The following is a 17,704-nucleotide window of genomic DNA, read 5'->3' as shown; positions in this document are numbered from 1 at the left end:
GAAGAGATTCATATTTTTTATTAATTAATCTTCTAGTTAAACTAAGAAAATTCCAAAAAAGTGTAAAATTTAAAATTTTATTAAAAATTGAATAAATAGTGGCTTTTGGCCAAAAAAATTTTACTTTATGCTGTTTAAAAATATGTTAAAACTTGACTCTTCTTAATACTTTTTTTAGTTTAAATATAAGATAATTTTATGTCAATGATAATAAACTTTGCCCTAATTCCATACGACGTTTAGTTTTTTTCTATCCTGCCCGCCAATTAAGAATAATCGTAAAAATGAAAATCACGCTTCAAAGTTTTCGCTTTTTGCATACATTACATATACATAGTGTAAGAAAAATAAAAGTTGGAATAACTTATTAACGAAATACAAAGAAATATATAAACGTGCTACATTAGAAATAAATTCCAAGAAATGTTCCGCTTGTCTGTCGCACATGTTAACTCTGTGAAGAACGAACGCAAAGTGGATTTGTGTGTCGTGTATGGGCAAACGAATTCATACCGATCGAACGCACTTGTGTGCCCGTGTATGGGCTCTATAACCGTGCGATTCTGTACTGTGAAGTCTCAAGTCTCTAAATTTGAGATTTTAAGTTAGAGCCAATTTTTGAGACTTGAGACGATTTTATTCAGAGATCTTTTTACACTTGAATATTAAATTTTTTATAACATAGTCAGAAAACACTTGTTCATTTTGAAAGTCGATTTTCAGCTGAAATTAGGTTCATTGCTGTAAAAAAAATTGGTTGTTTACATTTTCTTCCCTTTGTAGTGTCTAAATCAGCTGTGATAATGTAATATATTTCCAATGCTGACAAGTAGATGGCGCAAAATCAGAGTCGCACCGAGAGATTTAGCGTGGATCAGTTTGAAATCACTCCGATGAGGCGAACCGTCATTTTTGTATGGCGAAATCTCGATAAATTTATAAGATTAGTGGGATAAACCACTCAACAGCAGGAATCGTGTGATTAAGTGTCAGTCTGAACATGGTATAAAATTGATTTATTTTTAACCTTTTCGTGATTGAGTTGCTTACCAAATATAAAAATAAACTACAATTGATTAATATCTACGTTGATCCCTATTCAGTATATACAAAATTTCAGACAAGAGTTCTTTTTAGTTTTGTAACCTGCTAACTATCAAGCCTCAAATTTGAGGCAATATTTTGAGACTAACGCTAGAGACTGTTAAGTGAATAGTAATTAGTCACACATTGAGACTTTACCTCAAAATGTCTCAAATGGTGACTAGAGACTGGTTACAGAATCCCACTATGAAGCCGTGTTTTATTTGACCATCACAAGCTAATAGCTAAATCATGGACAAATAAAACGCACTCAGCGTATTCCATATATTCGCTAAAAACTAATTAGGTTGGTAATGCGGACAACAACAATCAGCTGATATTCAATTTAGTTTGAAGTTTCAAATTTGTAAACGGAATATTAATATGCTATACAATTATGTTTATTTTAGTTATTTGAAGTCTAGAATACAAAAAAATGAGAACAAGTGTCCATATTTGTCTTCATTTTAACTTAATACTTATCCAAAAAATCTGTGATTTTGGTTTGTTTATACCATGTTCATACCGAAAATTTAAAAGATTAGGTTACATTTAAGCATTTCATAACCCAACAATGTTCTTACTGCCGTTGAAAAGATTAAAAACAGCTGTTTTTGTCATTCAAGAATTTACATCGCTCAAAATTTATCAAAAGAAAACATTGTCATATAGTATTTTGTAATAAAAGCCGTATTCTTTTAAATATTTTCCACATAATGGAAATAATAATGGGAAGTCGATTTTCAGCAGAAATTAGATTCTTTGCTCTAATAAAAATTTGTTTGTTTACATTTTTTCTCCTTTGCTGTGTCTAAGTCAGCTGTGATAATGTAATAGATTTCCAATGCTGACAAGTAGATGGTGCAAAATCAGAGTCGCCCAGAGAGATTTAGCGTGGATCAGTTTCAAATCACTCCGATGAAGTGATTTTGAACTGTCATTTTTATATGGCGAATTCTTGACAAATTTATAAGATTAGTGGGATAAACCACTCAACAGCCGAAATCGTGTGATTAAGTGTCAGTCCGAACATGGTATTAGATTTTTAATTGTCAAAATGAGGTTTCTCGCTTTGCCAACTCCTTTTTTTGGGAAAAACCTTGCTATTGTGAATGAAAAAAAGCGATGAACTGGTAATGCGTCTAGTTCAGTATACAAGCTATGATAGCTTATGACAAGCCAACATAATTATCAGAGATAAAGAGATGTCCAACTCCTCTCTCACTGGAAGTGAGAGAACAATTGCTAAACGTCAAAACCACCTAAACTTTGATAGTTGACTAGATTGGAAAGGTTCTAACCAGGAATCCAGTATTGACATCTCTTTATCTCTGGTTTTGACGTTTAACAATTGGAAACGAGCGATGGCCAGATTGAAATCTTACCAAAAAAATATGTGAACGGAGGAATTTGTTGCCGCTGTTCAAGATCGCTAATAAAAATTTAAAACAATGAAAATCAAAGAAAATGCGAAATTTAAATATATTTCATGAAACGTTTTGTAATTTGATGCATAATAGAATTAATTTTCAATTACAAATGATTTACAACATTTGATTATTGAGAACTAACAAGCTTAATTCACCTTGTTAAGTATTGAAAGATCAAAAGTCAGTTGTTTTAATATACCATAAAATCATAAAAAAGGATTTAAGTAGTTTCGTCATATGTTAAAAGTCCAATATATAATAATTTGCAATCGTAATAAATGTTGGGTGTTGTTCGATCTGGCCATAATGCAAAATGTTATAAAAAAACACTTATTTTGAGGCGCTCTCACACTGGAATAAGTTGGGCATCCGATTATCCCTGGCCTAAAGTCTTTCATGCAGATTATACCCCAAATACGAAAATCAACAACCTACAAAAAACAATATCCCTGGCCAATCCAACACCAGGGTGTATCAGAATTTTTTCGCGTTGAACTCCTTTTTGCGTGGGCGGCCTTCGGCTGCGCTTCAAAAAAATAACCCTGGTCGGTCCAACACCAGGGTGTATCAGAATTTTTTCGCGTTGAACTCCTTTTTGCGTGGGCGGCCTTCGGCCGCGCTTCAAAAAAAATAACCATGGCAACCCTTTTCTTATTGTGCAAATGCAGAGAATTTTAACTAAAATAAAATAATTAAAATAAAGCTTTATTTACAACAAATATTAAAAATATTAATATACAGAAACGTTATATTGAAGTGTTAGTAAGTGAAAAGTGCATAATATAAGTGAAAAAGTTATTCACTATATACAAATTATCAATGTAAAAGTTGTCAATTTTTCAACTTTAAATGCAAATATCTTTAAAACTATAAGTCAGTATTTTAGCATTTCATTCCTTTCTGCATTGGCGGCCTTCGGCCGCGCTATAAAAAAAATAACTCTGGCCGGTCCAACACCGGCTACGCCATCCACAGTATGGCTATGTTCGTAAATGCATCGTGACCAATATTGCCAATATTGCAGCACTGCAATAATCAAGCGTTCAAAAAGACAACACTTCTATCAGTTGTCACTCATAATTTCTATCAAAAAATTGTTTACTGCATTTAACTATGATGTCTGACGAAAAGTGCAAAACTGTTTTATTTTAATTTTTGTATTGAAATTTAGTTAAATTATGTTAATAATAATTGTATAAATTATTATTTTTAAATTTTTAGTGAAAATCTCAGTAATGCGGAGACACAGTTATTGCTAAGAGTACAGTTGAATATGGAGGACGAGTTTAAATCGTGTAGAAGGAAAAAAAATGTATTGTGGAAGAAAGTTGTGACCGAAGTTAAAAATGTAAATGAAAACAATAAAAATTAAAATGAAGTTCATCAGAAAAAGTAATAAAAAAAATTATTCAAATAAAGGAAGGTGAGGTAAAGTAAATTTTTTATGATGAAAACAGAGTAGTAAAATAGTTTCTTCTATCGATTCCATTGATATCATCTGAACCAACACGGCGAATGGGGGCATCTTGAATTCCTTCGATTTCATTGTTGGTTTCCATATCGGCATGTGTTATTGTATCGTTAATATGTTCAAAATAACCTCTCTTATTTATGATAAAATTGTGTAAGATAGCGCAAGCGAGTATTACATTAAATGTGGTAATGTTAATGCTCGAAGCTTCAATATAATTTAAAATTTTAAACTGTTTCTTAAAAATCCCGAAAGTTTGTTCTATAAATACTTTGTCTTTTAAAAGACAAACATTTGTACCTACAAATTTTTCTTTTTGACTTCAATACCCTTCTTTTTCTTAAATTTAAAGAAAATCTATCATTTCTTTGCTCACAAATTTCGTCTAGTGTTAGATTCAGTAAAATTTCCATTTTAGTATTATACGCGTTCAAAAATGAAAACAAATGTATCTGCAAATTGTCAAAAATTGTATAAGAAGTATCAAACGTCAAACTTGCAGTGTTGCTACTGTTGCTTATGCTGCAAGTCATGATGCATTTACGAACATAGCCTATTTTAGCATTGAACACCTTTTCGCGTTCACTTCATACATTTATTGCTAAGTGGGTTTAATTTATTCCTTTTGTTCGTGCTTTCTCGGTAATTTGACAGTTCAAATTAGGCAGTCATTTTGGTTATCCGCATTACTGAACTCAATGCAGAAAAAGGTGTATTTTATTTAAAGATTTACAAAGAAATTAACCATCAAAAGTAATTAAAACCATTACTAGTGGTTTTTATAATTCATAAGTAATATATGTGCGTGAAAATGTATCCATAATTGGCTTGGTACAATGCACAACAGATGAAAATACAATAGCATATATTTAGAAATTTGCAAAAAATAGCATTTTTTAAAGTGAATTTGTGGAAAAATTTGTGAACCGATTTTTATAAAATATGTTTTAAAATAAAGTTCGATAATTTAAGCATACATGCGTGTTTAAAATTTGGTTCTTTCGTTTAGGTACAGTGAACCAAAATTAACCGGCGCGATACTAAACCCGACCCTATTTTCATTATCATTTCATTTAAATAAATCAAAACTGTTATTAATATGTATATGTACTTATATATTAGTGTATAATAAAATTAAATTGCTGAATACTTCGTAATTACAATGATTAATTTAATTGGCAGTTATATTGTCAATATATAAAATTATTTATTAAACTACAACTAAAATGTTTTTTCGGCAACATTATATCATTAATTTCTCTAAAACTCTTTCACTATAAGCTTTTAAAATTGAGTCAATTTCGCGAATTAACAAAAGTGTTTGTGTTTTTGTTTACAATTTCCATGCTATTCTAGGCTGCTTCTTATAAACTTAAAAGAATTACGTCACAACATGGCACTTGGCGTAATCTTGTATTCTATAATTCTTGCGCCCGTGTTAAATACAAAGGTTTCACTTGTGGGTATGCAAACAGATTGAGTTTATGTGCTATTTATTCTGGATATGCGCTAAAAGAGAAATTATTCATATTTTATAAATTAAAACATATTTATTCCTGCATATGAAACGAAATGTTGGAAGTTTAATATCCGATTTATTGAATCACTTGTTGAAGTTCTAAAATCAGAATGCACAATCAAACATTAAGTTAGTTTTTTCTCACGGCAGTATCTGCCGCTCTCACTTAGTAAAATACATATCTATCTCTTTGAAAAAACTTTGCTCACTGGTTCTTCGCCGTGTCTTGTCATTCGGTTATTTGGTTCGACCCTCAGTCATTAAAACAGTCAGCAGAGATAAATATCCCTGGCAGTCGGTTTGAATGCTAGCTGTTCTGCAAAGTTCGTCGCACGGTTGGTTTACTTTAGTTTAAGTATGAACATATTTATTAAAAAGAAAATAAAGTTTCTTTAAACGGAATCATGTCAGCAGTTGCTAAATGAATTCTTATACGCTGATTAAATTGTGAACAAACGGCAAACTATTCATGAGAAAGATTGCATGAATAACTTCAATATGTTTGAAAGAAATCAAAACTATGTACATATGAATAACACTTAAAATATGAACGCATTGTATACGCAATATAAGGAAAGCAGTTAATGGAATCATAAGCTTAGTGTTTATGGAGGCAAAAGATAACCTGTATTACTGATTAATGGAAGTTTTATTGGCACTTTTTATAATATATCGTGTGGCGTATAACCTTCAAGGTTTTTCTTTATATCGTTATGTGTGCAAGTTTATCTACCTTTTGTATCTTACTAATTTTCGTTGCCCAGCGTTACTCGATAATAGTTATTCGTTCGTTTTATATTTCTGAGCTGTTCAAATCTGAATCTGCCTGTATTTGTCGTATAAAAGACGTAAGTGTGTTTGTAAATTTATGAATGCTACTTGTATTCGGCCCAACTGAGATTGAAACAAAATGTATGTGGCTATGGAAACATGTGTACAAATACAAATTAAATAATTTGTGGAACGATTATTTAAAATATAACAGCGAAAAGAAATTGTTTCAATAAAATAACCAATAAATGAATCCCAAGTGAAATGGCTGTATGTATATATATCCTACTATATAAGTATATGTATATAATATATATATATATTCTACTATATATATGTATATATCCTACTATACTATATACTAGTATACATGTATGTGTGTAGATATTCATACTAACTGATGTGTTTCATATTTGCGTCCCTAAAATTACCGTTAATATCTCTTTTTAATATGTTTTGGTTAAAATGTGTTTTTTTTACCTTCATGAAACTACACATGGCCATGTGTACACGTACTAAATAAGTGTAAAGTGCATGAATGCGAGGGTATAACTACTTTATGATATTTTTAAGTTAAAATTTACCGAAAAAGTACAAAAATTGGGGAAACTTTAGTATACCATCCCACGATTTCAGGATTAGAAGTGGTGTGGTTGGATAGTGCTGATGCTCCAGATTAAGAATATATGTAATTATTGCCGCCGCAAACTTATAGTTTTCGAGATATTTGCATTTAAAGTTGAAAATTTTGCAAATTTAATTTTGCAATTTCTCGACTTATGGTTAGTTTTTCTTCCGTATTATGCACTTTTTATACACTTACAATTCACTACAATATTTCTACATATTTATTTTTTATTAATATTTTAGATATTTGCTTAAAATAAGCATTTTATATTTTACATAAATATTACTACACGCACAATAACAATAAGTGTTCCGTGTTGTCAAATAATAAGTGTTACCATATCACAAATGATTGAAAACAATAAAAATAAATTAAAAAAAACTCAAATGCATGAAAAAAATTATCCCGGGCGACCAACACCTGGGTGTGTCAGGTTTTTACGATTGAAACTCCTTTTTGCGTTGGCGGCCTTCGGCCGGGTTTCAAAAAAATAACCCTGGCCGATCCAACACCAGGGTGTGTCAGATTTTTCTTCGAGTAAAACTCCTTTTTGCGTTGGCGGCCTTTGGCCGCGCTTCAAAAAAAATAACCCTGGCCGATCCAACACCGGGGTGTGCCAACACCAGGGTGTATCAGGTTTTTTTTCGAGTAAAACTTCCTTTTGCGTTGGCCTTCGGCCGCGCTTCAAAAAAATAACCCTGGCCGATCCAACACCGGGGTGTGCCAGCACCAGGGTGTGTCAGGGTTTTTTTTCGAGTAAAACTCCTTTTTTGATTATTACTCATGATATAGCAAGAAAAAGGATAATGATTTATGTATTTGGCGTATAAACCTATTATTTATTCGTTTGATAAATGTGTAGATATGGCAATACTTATTATTTGACAACACGGAAGACTTATTGTTATTGTACGTGTAATAATATTTATGTAAAATATAAAATGCTTATTTTAAGCAAACATCTAAAATATTAATAAAAAATAAATATGTAGAAATATTGTAGTGAATTGTAAGTGTATAAAAAGTGGATAATACGGAAGAAAAACTAACCATAAGTCGAGAAATTGCAAAATTAAATTTGCAAAATTAAATTTGCAAAATTTTCAACTTTAAATGCAAATATCTCGAAAACTATAAGTTTGCGGCGGCAATAATTATACATATTCCTAATCTGGAGCATCAGCACTATCCAACCATACCACTTTTAACCCTGAAATCGTGGGATGGTATACTAAAGCCGACCCCAAAAATTAAGTGAAAATCATTTTGATAAGTTAAAAGAAATAATACAAAAATCCCACGATTTCGCAGTTAAATGGGTAGGTACGGATGGAGGAGGTCCTAGAGATCAAGAAAATATATATGTGTGTACATGTATAGTTGCCGCTGACTTATGGTTTTTGAGATATTTGCATTTAAAGTTCAATTCCACTACTTAAAAGGGTAAATTTTAGAATAGCATCCACGGATTTTGGGGTAAAAATAGGTATGTACGGATAGAGGAGGTCCTCCAGATCAAGAATATATAGTTGCCGCTGACTTATGGTTTTTGAGATATTTGCATTAATAGTTCAAAAATTCATCTTTAAAATGTGTGTTTCTCCGAGTGAAAAACATAGCACTTCCAAATTATGCGTCACACTATGCGACTATCCTTAGGTCCTGTTGATTGTCATCTCAAAAGCAATTTTCACTGGAAACGAAATACGTTTGAACTGAAATGGTAAATCGTTAGAACTCAAAGGAATTCGTAGAATCAAGCATTCTGCCTCTTGTATTCGATAGGTGCGTCACAATCAGTCGGGTTCCATTACACAGTTTCGGGGCATGATGATTGCGAAACATAATAACGACCGATCCTCCTTTGAGACGCAAACGATGCAATGACATACCAAGCCTGTGCAAAGAATTTAGAAATACCACTGGATAATTCACGGCGTCGTCTTCATTGTCAAGACGATCGATCGATTTGTATGAGCGCAAGTCTCCCGGAATCTTCCAGTTTAAGTCAACAACATCGGTATTTTTGGCAGCCAACATTGCGCGTGCACTTAAGGAATTGTAGTTACGATAATTTGGCCAATATCCGAACATTTGCGATGAGTTCATATTTCGTGAGTTGATAAAGGGAAGATGCAATTGATATCGAACCACCGGAAGTATCAACCGAAATTGTACCATTTCCAATTTTTAGCGAAGGCGATGTAAAATGTCTTCGGCAATGTCATTTTTGTTCGTATCCCATAATTGACGCGGATTTGAAGGCTGATATGTCGAAATGATTATCGCGAAAAGTATGCGAACTTCATTTTCATTTCAGTGCTTAACGTGTTCCAGCAATTGTAATCGCTGGCTTACTTCTCCAAAACTTGCACACACCGTACCCTTCACAGTAAGCAATGACTCAAATAAAGTTGAATCGCGTACATTAATCAATAGCAACCGAAGGTAGAAGCAATTATCGTTTTTCGGGTGGATTGTGTAAATTTGTCCTAATGCATTAGTTGAGAACACATCTGGATGTCAATCTACTGGTTGGCCTTGCTTTCTGCACAACTATTTCTTCGACGATGCATTCCATGTACAAAATCAGGGTATTTCCGAATAGAACAATGTTCTCGCAAACGGATCACTGACGAAAGTTTAGAAAAAACTAGTCAATGTTAATTTTGTTGCTGGCGGTGTTTCCACTGGCTGTACTGTATTCTCTGTGTTGAAATACACTCTTTGCCCATTCTCCAAATTAACTGCGAGACGCACAACAGTCGGAAAACCTTCATGAATTGCAAAAGTAAATATCCTACAGAGTGCTTTATTGCAGTTCACGTATCTACCGTATCGTTCAAGACCAATAATCGCCATGTTGCTTCCTTTGGTGACGTACCTTCAAACGTATTTTATCGATTTCACCAAACTGCAATATTAAACATTGATATGAGTTGTGAATGTGAATTAGACAATAACGGTGAATATAGTACGATCCCTGTGTTGTCAACTTCGATATTCACTCTTGTAAGTTGATTGCTGAATGTTCTGTTATTTGGTGAGCGACGCCGATAGAGTTGATATCCATCATTTCCAGTTTGTGTTTCCGAAAGAAAAGCAGGTGGAAAGTGTTTCATGCAATCATTGTCAGACATACAAACCGAAAAGATGAACCATATTGGTTTCCACCACTTCGTATAATACTGGATCTTTCTCTACATCAGGAATTTCCGCAGAAATGATTTCATCAATTTGATCCGATGATGGTTACAATCCAAAGAAAAATGCGGAAAACCTCTACATCTAGCACCCAACAGCACCACATATACGTTGCTTCAAGAAAAGTCAATCAAACATCGTAACTGTTGTTTGAAAAGTCATGCTGTGACATTATGACGATCGCTTGCTGATTGACCGCGATCCATAATTCCGCAAGTTTGTCACCGCATCCTGGAAGTACTTCTTGCCTTGGGCTGCCATACGTTGACGACGAAAAGAACGCCGACCGATATTAGGGCGATCTATTCGTGGCTTCGTAACAAATTTCAATCTGCAATTGACCTCTTTGTGAGAAACACACGTTAAGTGTTCACTGAATAATTTTCAATAATTTTTTTTTGAATAGCCGGAATAAAAAGCAAGCGACCGAAATTGAACGATTCAAATAATTTACAAAATATTGAAAAACAAAACAAACAAAAATTAAAAAAAAAATTGAACTTTTTGGAATTATCCAATTCTCCGACTTTTCTTCATGAAAAGTATAAGGTATTTTTATTTCTAAACCTTCTTTGATCCCCAACGAACAACCTCTGAAAATTTCATAAAGATGGGTTCAGCCGTTCTCTTAGCGTTACTAACAATCAAACATTCATTCGTTTGTATGGGAAAAAGAAATGGCTGTTTTTAGGCCGGCAATTATTCGAATTTTTCTCTCCGTAAAAACCATCCTTGAACTTCAACGAACATTTAAAAAAAAAAAAAAAATTATCAAATTTGGTTCAGTCGTATGAAAGTTATGAGCGTACATACGGTTTGGCGATTCATGCATTTTCATTAATGTTTAAAATAAAAAAGTTGTTGTTGGGACATAACTACAATAGTTGGACATATTGCTACCCCGGAGTTTTTTGTAGACATTATGATGTTCTTCAATATGTTGTACATTATTTTCTTCTATCGCTAATAGTTTCGGCAGCGCATTCGACGAAAGACATTTTAAGACTCATTTTTCTACACCTTCGGTTACATTGTTAAAATTTTAAAAAGGATCCCTAATTTTTTTCAAAATGAAATGTAGCCTATGTCGAATTGGAAGAATGTTGCATTCTATTGGTGAAAGAATTTTTTAAATCGGCCCAGTACTTTTTGAGCCTATTCATTACAAACATAAGAAAATAGGTACAAATCTTTCCTCTTTATAATATTAGTATAAATAATGCAAAAATAACTTTTATTCAACATTTAACTTCTGTTCAATTATTTTTGTTCACACAATAACAAAAGGGTTGCATTCTAACTACTAATCAGTGCTACCTTACGTTCATATTTTACAGAAGAACCAAAAGAAATAAAGAAAACAAATAGATAAATAACAAATTAGTTTTCCGCATATAATTCCCTTTCTGCATTGGCGTCCTTCGGCCGCGCTTCAAAAAAATAACCCTCGGTCAGAACAACACCTGGGCGTCCTCAGTTCTTTTGCGTTGAACTCTTTTTTGTGTTAGCGGCCTTCTTTTGAAACGCGACCTAAGGCCGCTAACGCAAAAAGGAGCTCAATAGAATAAGAAAATGGTTGCAAGCACGCAAAAAATTAGTGTTATCATATTTTATAATCGAGTAAAAATAAGTAAAAAAGAAAGATTATACCGTCAATACAAAATTCATTATCGTGTAATGAATAATGTACAAATCTTTCAGAATTTTCATTATCTCGATAAATCCCGATGGTGGATCGGCCAGGGTTATTTTTTTGAAACGCGGCTAAAGGCCGCCAACGCAGTAAAGATTTCTATGCAAAAAACTAATTTATTATAATTCGGAGAAAGATGAATTTTAAATAGTTGTATTTTTTGAACTTTAAATGCAAATATCTCAAAACCCATAAGTCAGTGGCAATTATTCTAAATTTTGGTTTTACTGAAAAAATATCATTTTCGATGTAGCGAAGCGGTATTCTCTTGCTCTTGCAAAACCCTTGCACGACGCACGAATTGCAGAATTTTCCTCTGTGTGCAACGTCACAATAACAAACACACGCAGAAAATTATTTGCAATGCCTGAATAATATGTCAGACCAAAACCCATGTTTATTTTCCTATAATGACACGTAAGAATATAATTACAACCCTGTTTTAGCTGACATTTTACATAAATACATATTACACCGTTAAATTGTTGAAGAAAGTAAATTTTAAACAGATTTTATAATTTCTACTTAAATTATAAAGATTTTTTACAGTTGTTTGTTAAAGGGTAGTTTCCAGCTCACAAGAAATGTAAAAACTTCATATAAAGAAACGATTAAGAAATGGTCAAGAAAATTTCCTGCAGTAAATTTTCTTGTGCTAGTATGCGGCTCTAAAACAATCCAGTACTAAATTTCAATATATTTTTTCAATAAAATGCGAATATGGCAACGCTGGTTTTGCGAAGAAACATGAAATCAAGAATTGTTTCTTGAAGGAAATTCAAAGTAATCGTTAAATTCATCCTAAATTAGTTAAAATCATTACTTTGAAATGTTGTTTAAAACTTACCGATCATCAACCACATTCCTTAAGGGTTTACATAGGTTTAGGGGTTTCAAAAAATGGATTTTTTTTATTGTCTTATTAAATTCTACAACACCTCTAGAATATTGTCCTAAAGTTGATTCGAGAAATAGTCTCGGAGATACAGCCTTGAGAACTTGTGCGCTCGAGGCTAGCTAGGCTAAGTGCGCCGTCTTTAAACGCGTTTTTCTCGAAACTACTTTTCCCGGCACGGTCTGCATGATAACTCATACAGTTTTTAACATTTTTTGATGCGATTTTTTTTAAATATTCGAAAATGTTTTCTCTATAGTCTGTCAAGCCGGATTTTCGATCATTTTATTAAAAAATTTTATAAACATTAAATTGTGACATTTATGACGTAAAACGCATACTTTTTTTCTAAATTCCGTAAATTGGAAAATTTTTCGAAATTAAAAAATTCGGCTCGACAGACTGTAACTACAACTTCATTTTACAAGAATGTTTTTTATTTTTACCCTTAAATCGCAAGGAAAATATTTATATACTTACCATGTTCAGACCGAAAATTTAAAGGGATTAGATTAAATTTAAGCCCTTCACTAATCAGTCCGTTCTCACTGCCGTTGGAAAGATGAAAAAACAGCTGTTTTTGCCTTTCAAGAATTCACATCACTTAATATTTATCATAAGTAAAGATTGTCATTTAGTATTTTGAAATAACAGCCGTCTTATTTTGAATATTTTCCATATAATAGAAATAATGGACGCATTTTTTCATTTGTTAAGTCGATTTTCAGGTGGAATTAGATTCATTGCTTCTCTTTGCGCACTAAATTAGCTGTCATAATGTAATAGATTTCGAATGCTGACAAGTAGATGCCGCAAAATCAGAGTCGCACCAAGAGATTTAGCGTGGACCAATTTAAAATCACTTCGATAAAGGCACTAAGGCCGTTAATGCCGAAAGTAGTAGGACGCGAAAGAATTGTGAACTACACGGTGTTGCATCGATCAGGGTTATTGTTTTGCCGAGTCACTCCAAAATGGATGTGCAACATAAGTTTCAAAATACACTTTTTTTAGCGCACTATAAATACGTATTTTGGGTATATTTCAAGCGCAAAATGGCTGGGATTTAGAATAGCAACCCCCGGTTTCGGGTATAAAATGGGATTGTGCCGATGGAGGAGGTTCTCCAAAATAAGAAAATATATTCATATATTGCCGCTGACTTATGGTTTTTGAAACATTTGATTTATAATCAATTTTACACATACATATCGTCACTTTAAATGCAAAATAACGTATGATCAAAAAATTCAAAATTGAGTGTTTCATTGATTACGATCCACTACTTCAAATTACATACATTTAAGTACATATGCCCCACATTTTTAGTTTCTGCTATCAGATATAATCCTGTTTTAACCAATATTTTAATTTTGTTTCACGCATCTTCCATTTTATAACGGGTTTTATTCTTTCCCCAGTAAATTTCCGAAAATGTTACGTTATTTTGCATTTTAGGTGACGATATATTTTTAACATTTACATCAAACTCTTTTTTTTTTACACGGTTTCTTTTTACACGGATTTGAAGTTACACGGTTGAGAAATTTTTTTTTTTGTAAAATTTTTTTAATCTACGGTTTTTAAACCACTGTCTTGTAATTATGTTTGTTTTTACCACACTTAGCACCATTGCTGAAATGAACATACATAGTAGTAACTGGGAAATCCCCTTATTCTATATCTCTTACCACACATTTTTTCGCATGATATTTGCTTTAATGGATATCTCTACCGATAATACCGACTTTAGTCCAGTTCGTCGCAAACAATGGCGCTTGTTATCTAGTAGCGACGAATAATTATATAGAAGGTTAATATTTTTTCTTTATTTCTATTCTGATTTTTCTGTTCTTAGTTCTGGATTAACAGATTTCTTTTGTTTTTTGCTTAATCTACCAATTTTTCACCTGTATGAATTCTGTATTTTAAGTTTTAATGCTCAATAAAATACCATATGAACATACAATTTGTATGTATGTATATCTGAAATTTTATAGTTTTCAACAATTTTTATAACGGTTTTTCGAAGTAAATAGTTATAGTTCTTTATTTAATCTTACACGGTTTTAAGATGACATGGAACGTATGCCCCCTTTTTCTCTAGGAAACGTCTCCTTTTTTACACGGTTTTTTTTACACGGATTTCTGAGGAACGTATCTACCGTGTAATAAAAGAGTTGGGTGTATATCCACTAACACTTCACTAATTCGGTTCTGCAGATTTGATTTGTATTAAATAGTGCAAAACTTACTTTAATTCAAATTTAACTTTCGTTGAAATCCATTTATTCATACAATAAGACAATGGTTGCAGGCAAAACAAATGTGAATACATTTTGTAAACGAGTAAAATGCATAAAAAAATTCATTATCGGTGATGAGTAACGCAAAATCTTTCAGGAGTTTCTTTCTCTTGATAAATCCCGGTATTGGCTCGGCCAAGGTTACTTTTTTTCAAGTACGTTTTACGGCCTGTCATTGGGATTTTAATTGCTTTTTTATCTACTTTGGTTCATTTGTAAGATATGTAGATAGGGTAATAGCCCTGACAGACGAGCAAAATTAATGCGCCTTAAGCAACGCTAATGCGCATTGAAATTTTATGGTGACAGACGGCAGACTTGTGCATTTAGAAAGCTGATAGTGAAATTTGTTTATTTATTTAAAAAGAAAAAAGTAAAATAAAAATGAATAAGATAAATTATTAATAGAAATTTTGGTATTTTTGATAAATCAATATAAATTTAACAAAAAAATTCGTTTATTATTAATTTCGTCGAAAGGTAATAGAGTTAATAAAAGCAATAATTTATAGAGTTAAATTAAAAGCAATAATTGATTGTAATGCGGAAAAAGTGTGCGAAAAAGTTAAGAATATTGGAAAAATGGATAGCAAACTGTGCGTTGTTTATTTCCTGCCATCTAAAAATATTAAAATTTGTTTTTGTTAATATACTTGAACATAATTTAATTAGCAATATAAAACTGCTTACCTCTGATGCTGTAAATGCAAAGGAGGCAGCAGACTTCAAGCGACATCTGTTAAAAAATAGCAAAAATCGGCCAGTTTTGAGCCTACTCAATTCTGGTAAATTCAGCTAAATGCACGAAATTCTTGTGCATTACAAACTTTCATTAACATGTGTCAGGAGACCTCTTTTCAGTTATTAATATTATACAAACAGTTTATTTAATCTTTTAAAGTTAGTTTTACAAAGTTTAGAAATTAAAGAAATAATAAAATCGATTTCGCTGTTCGGTACGTGTGTATGCAACCGACGCCACTCGACGACTCTCTTCATGTACAGATGCCACCCCTTGGCTATTGCTATTTTGTACACAAGTTGCCAGATTGTTGACAGTCGGCCTTTCCTGACAGGAAATCGACCTCGATTTCGGCGCCATCGTAGTTTTCGGGAACTAGTTCGTCATCAAGTTCGGGACAGTTGTGGCACCACGGCTTAAGTTTGCTTGACTCGTAAGCGGATGAGAAAGTTCGCGATTTTATTGGCATACCCGGCACGTCTTCTATTAAATACCGATTATTTTTCAATACCTTCGCGATACGATAGGGTCCACGATATTTCGGTTCTAATTTACTCGACTCACCGGTTGCGGAAATTTCGTTTTCTATGACTACTAAATCGTTTTCGTGATATATACGAGGAAGGGAATGCCTTTCATCGAATCGTTTTTTCAATTTTTCTCTTTCGCGCTCGATATTTTTGGGTGCAAGGGTACGTTTTTCAACTATCGGAAAATTATTGGTAGATTCGTCTACGTCTTCATGTACGGCGGCAACTAACTGATTGTATGCAAGATCGCGTAAGCTAAAGTCAAAAATGAGTTCGTTTGTGCTATAACCCGACGTTTTATTTTTCTGCGAGTTAATAGAAAATTGTAAATTTCGTAACATTAAGTCCCATTCTTTTTGATTATCTGCAGACGTCCGCAAATAACTAAGGATTGTTTGATTTGCGCGTTCGACTTGACCGTTCGAAAGCGGGGTACGTACAGCCGTTTTATCCCGTTCTCTTCGCAATAGGACGTAAATGTTTTGGATGTGTAAGCGGTACCACGATCAGAAAATAGTTCAGCCGGTAACCCAAAATAGCTAGTTATCTCCTTTAAGGTATTTATTACGTGAATCGTCCGCGTGTCGCGCACCGCTTTAACTATAAAATACTTAGAAAAGGCATCGGATATAGCCAAAATGTAACAATTTCCTTTCTTACTGCGAATGAATGGACCTAGGTGGTCAACGCGAATTGAGCGAAACGGTATCGGTTCTATCGGATCGTTGTGCATTACACCTTCGACTTTACCGGATTGGGCTTTTCGATAGCAACAATCAATGCACGCGGCGATGTAATTCTTTAGGTATTTTCGTATTTGGGGAAACCAAAACTTACTACGAATACAGTCTTCTCTAACGCATGATGACCAATCTTGTCGTGGTATAGATGAGCAATACGCCATCGTACAGCTTTTGGAACGACGAATTTAAGGCCATCGTCTTCTAGACGATAAAAGCGGTGATTTTGGATTCGAAAATATTTCTTGATTTCTGTTTCTCGATCAGATTTAACATGACCTCGTAGGATGGCGACTATTTCTCGTAACTTCTCGTCTTGAATTTGCATAGTGTAAAGCCAACCGTTGACGTCGGCTTGTATCTCGAGGATAGAACCTACCGGTTCCACGTTTTCAGCGGGCTGGTCAGCTGCTCTACTCATGGCATCTACGTGTGGTAGCCTGCTACCGGAACGATGTACTGCTTCAAAGTCGAATTCGGATAATTTCAGCCACCATCCAGCGATTTTTGCTTTGAGCTCTTTGTTATCTCGAACTTTGGCTACGGCTGCACAATCGGTCACAAGTCGAAATTTTTTACCAAGAAGGTATATGCGGAAACGGTCTAGCACTTCGACAACGGCGGGAGCTTCTTACTCATATGAATGATATCGGCTTTCGGGTTCTGTGAAATGATGGCTGTAGTACATCGTT

At 33.3% G+C, this 17,704-nt stretch overlaps 1 protein-coding gene across 10 annotated transcripts in view; it reads left to right on the top strand.

The window, feature by feature from the left end:
• The first annotated feature begins 4,598 nt into the window (after positions 1-4,598).
• The window catches only part of LOC126766162 (transcriptional activator protein Pur-alpha), a 90,381-nt gene continuing 77,275 nt past the window's right edge, over positions 4,599-17,704 (top strand). For 5 of the 10 annotated variants that reach the window (XM_050484043.1, XM_050484040.1, XM_050484041.1 and 2 more), the window contains exon 1: positions 5,739-5,838. Coding sequence is in view for 1 of the 10 variants with exons in the window: in XM_050484042.1 (XP_050339999.1) it covers positions 5,808-5,838 (31 nt within the window). In the remaining 9 variants the exon portion in view is untranslated. Of the gene's footprint in view, positions 4,695-5,736; positions 5,839-5,865; positions 6,352-6,430; positions 6,545-17,704 lie in introns of those variants that run through there. The other 5 variants (XM_050484037.1, XM_050484042.1, XM_050484036.1 and 2 more) reach the window with 5 other exon arrangements.

Source organism: Bactrocera neohumeralis, unplaced genomic scaffold (assembly GCF_024586455.1).
Source record: "Bactrocera neohumeralis isolate Rockhampton unplaced genomic scaffold, APGP_CSIRO_Bneo_wtdbg2-racon-allhic-juicebox.fasta_v2 cluster11, whole genome shotgun sequence".
Taxonomy (NCBI): Eukaryota; Metazoa; Arthropoda; class Insecta; order Diptera; family Tephritidae; genus Bactrocera; species Bactrocera neohumeralis.
This window is presented reverse-complemented; position numbering and strand designations above follow the sequence as displayed.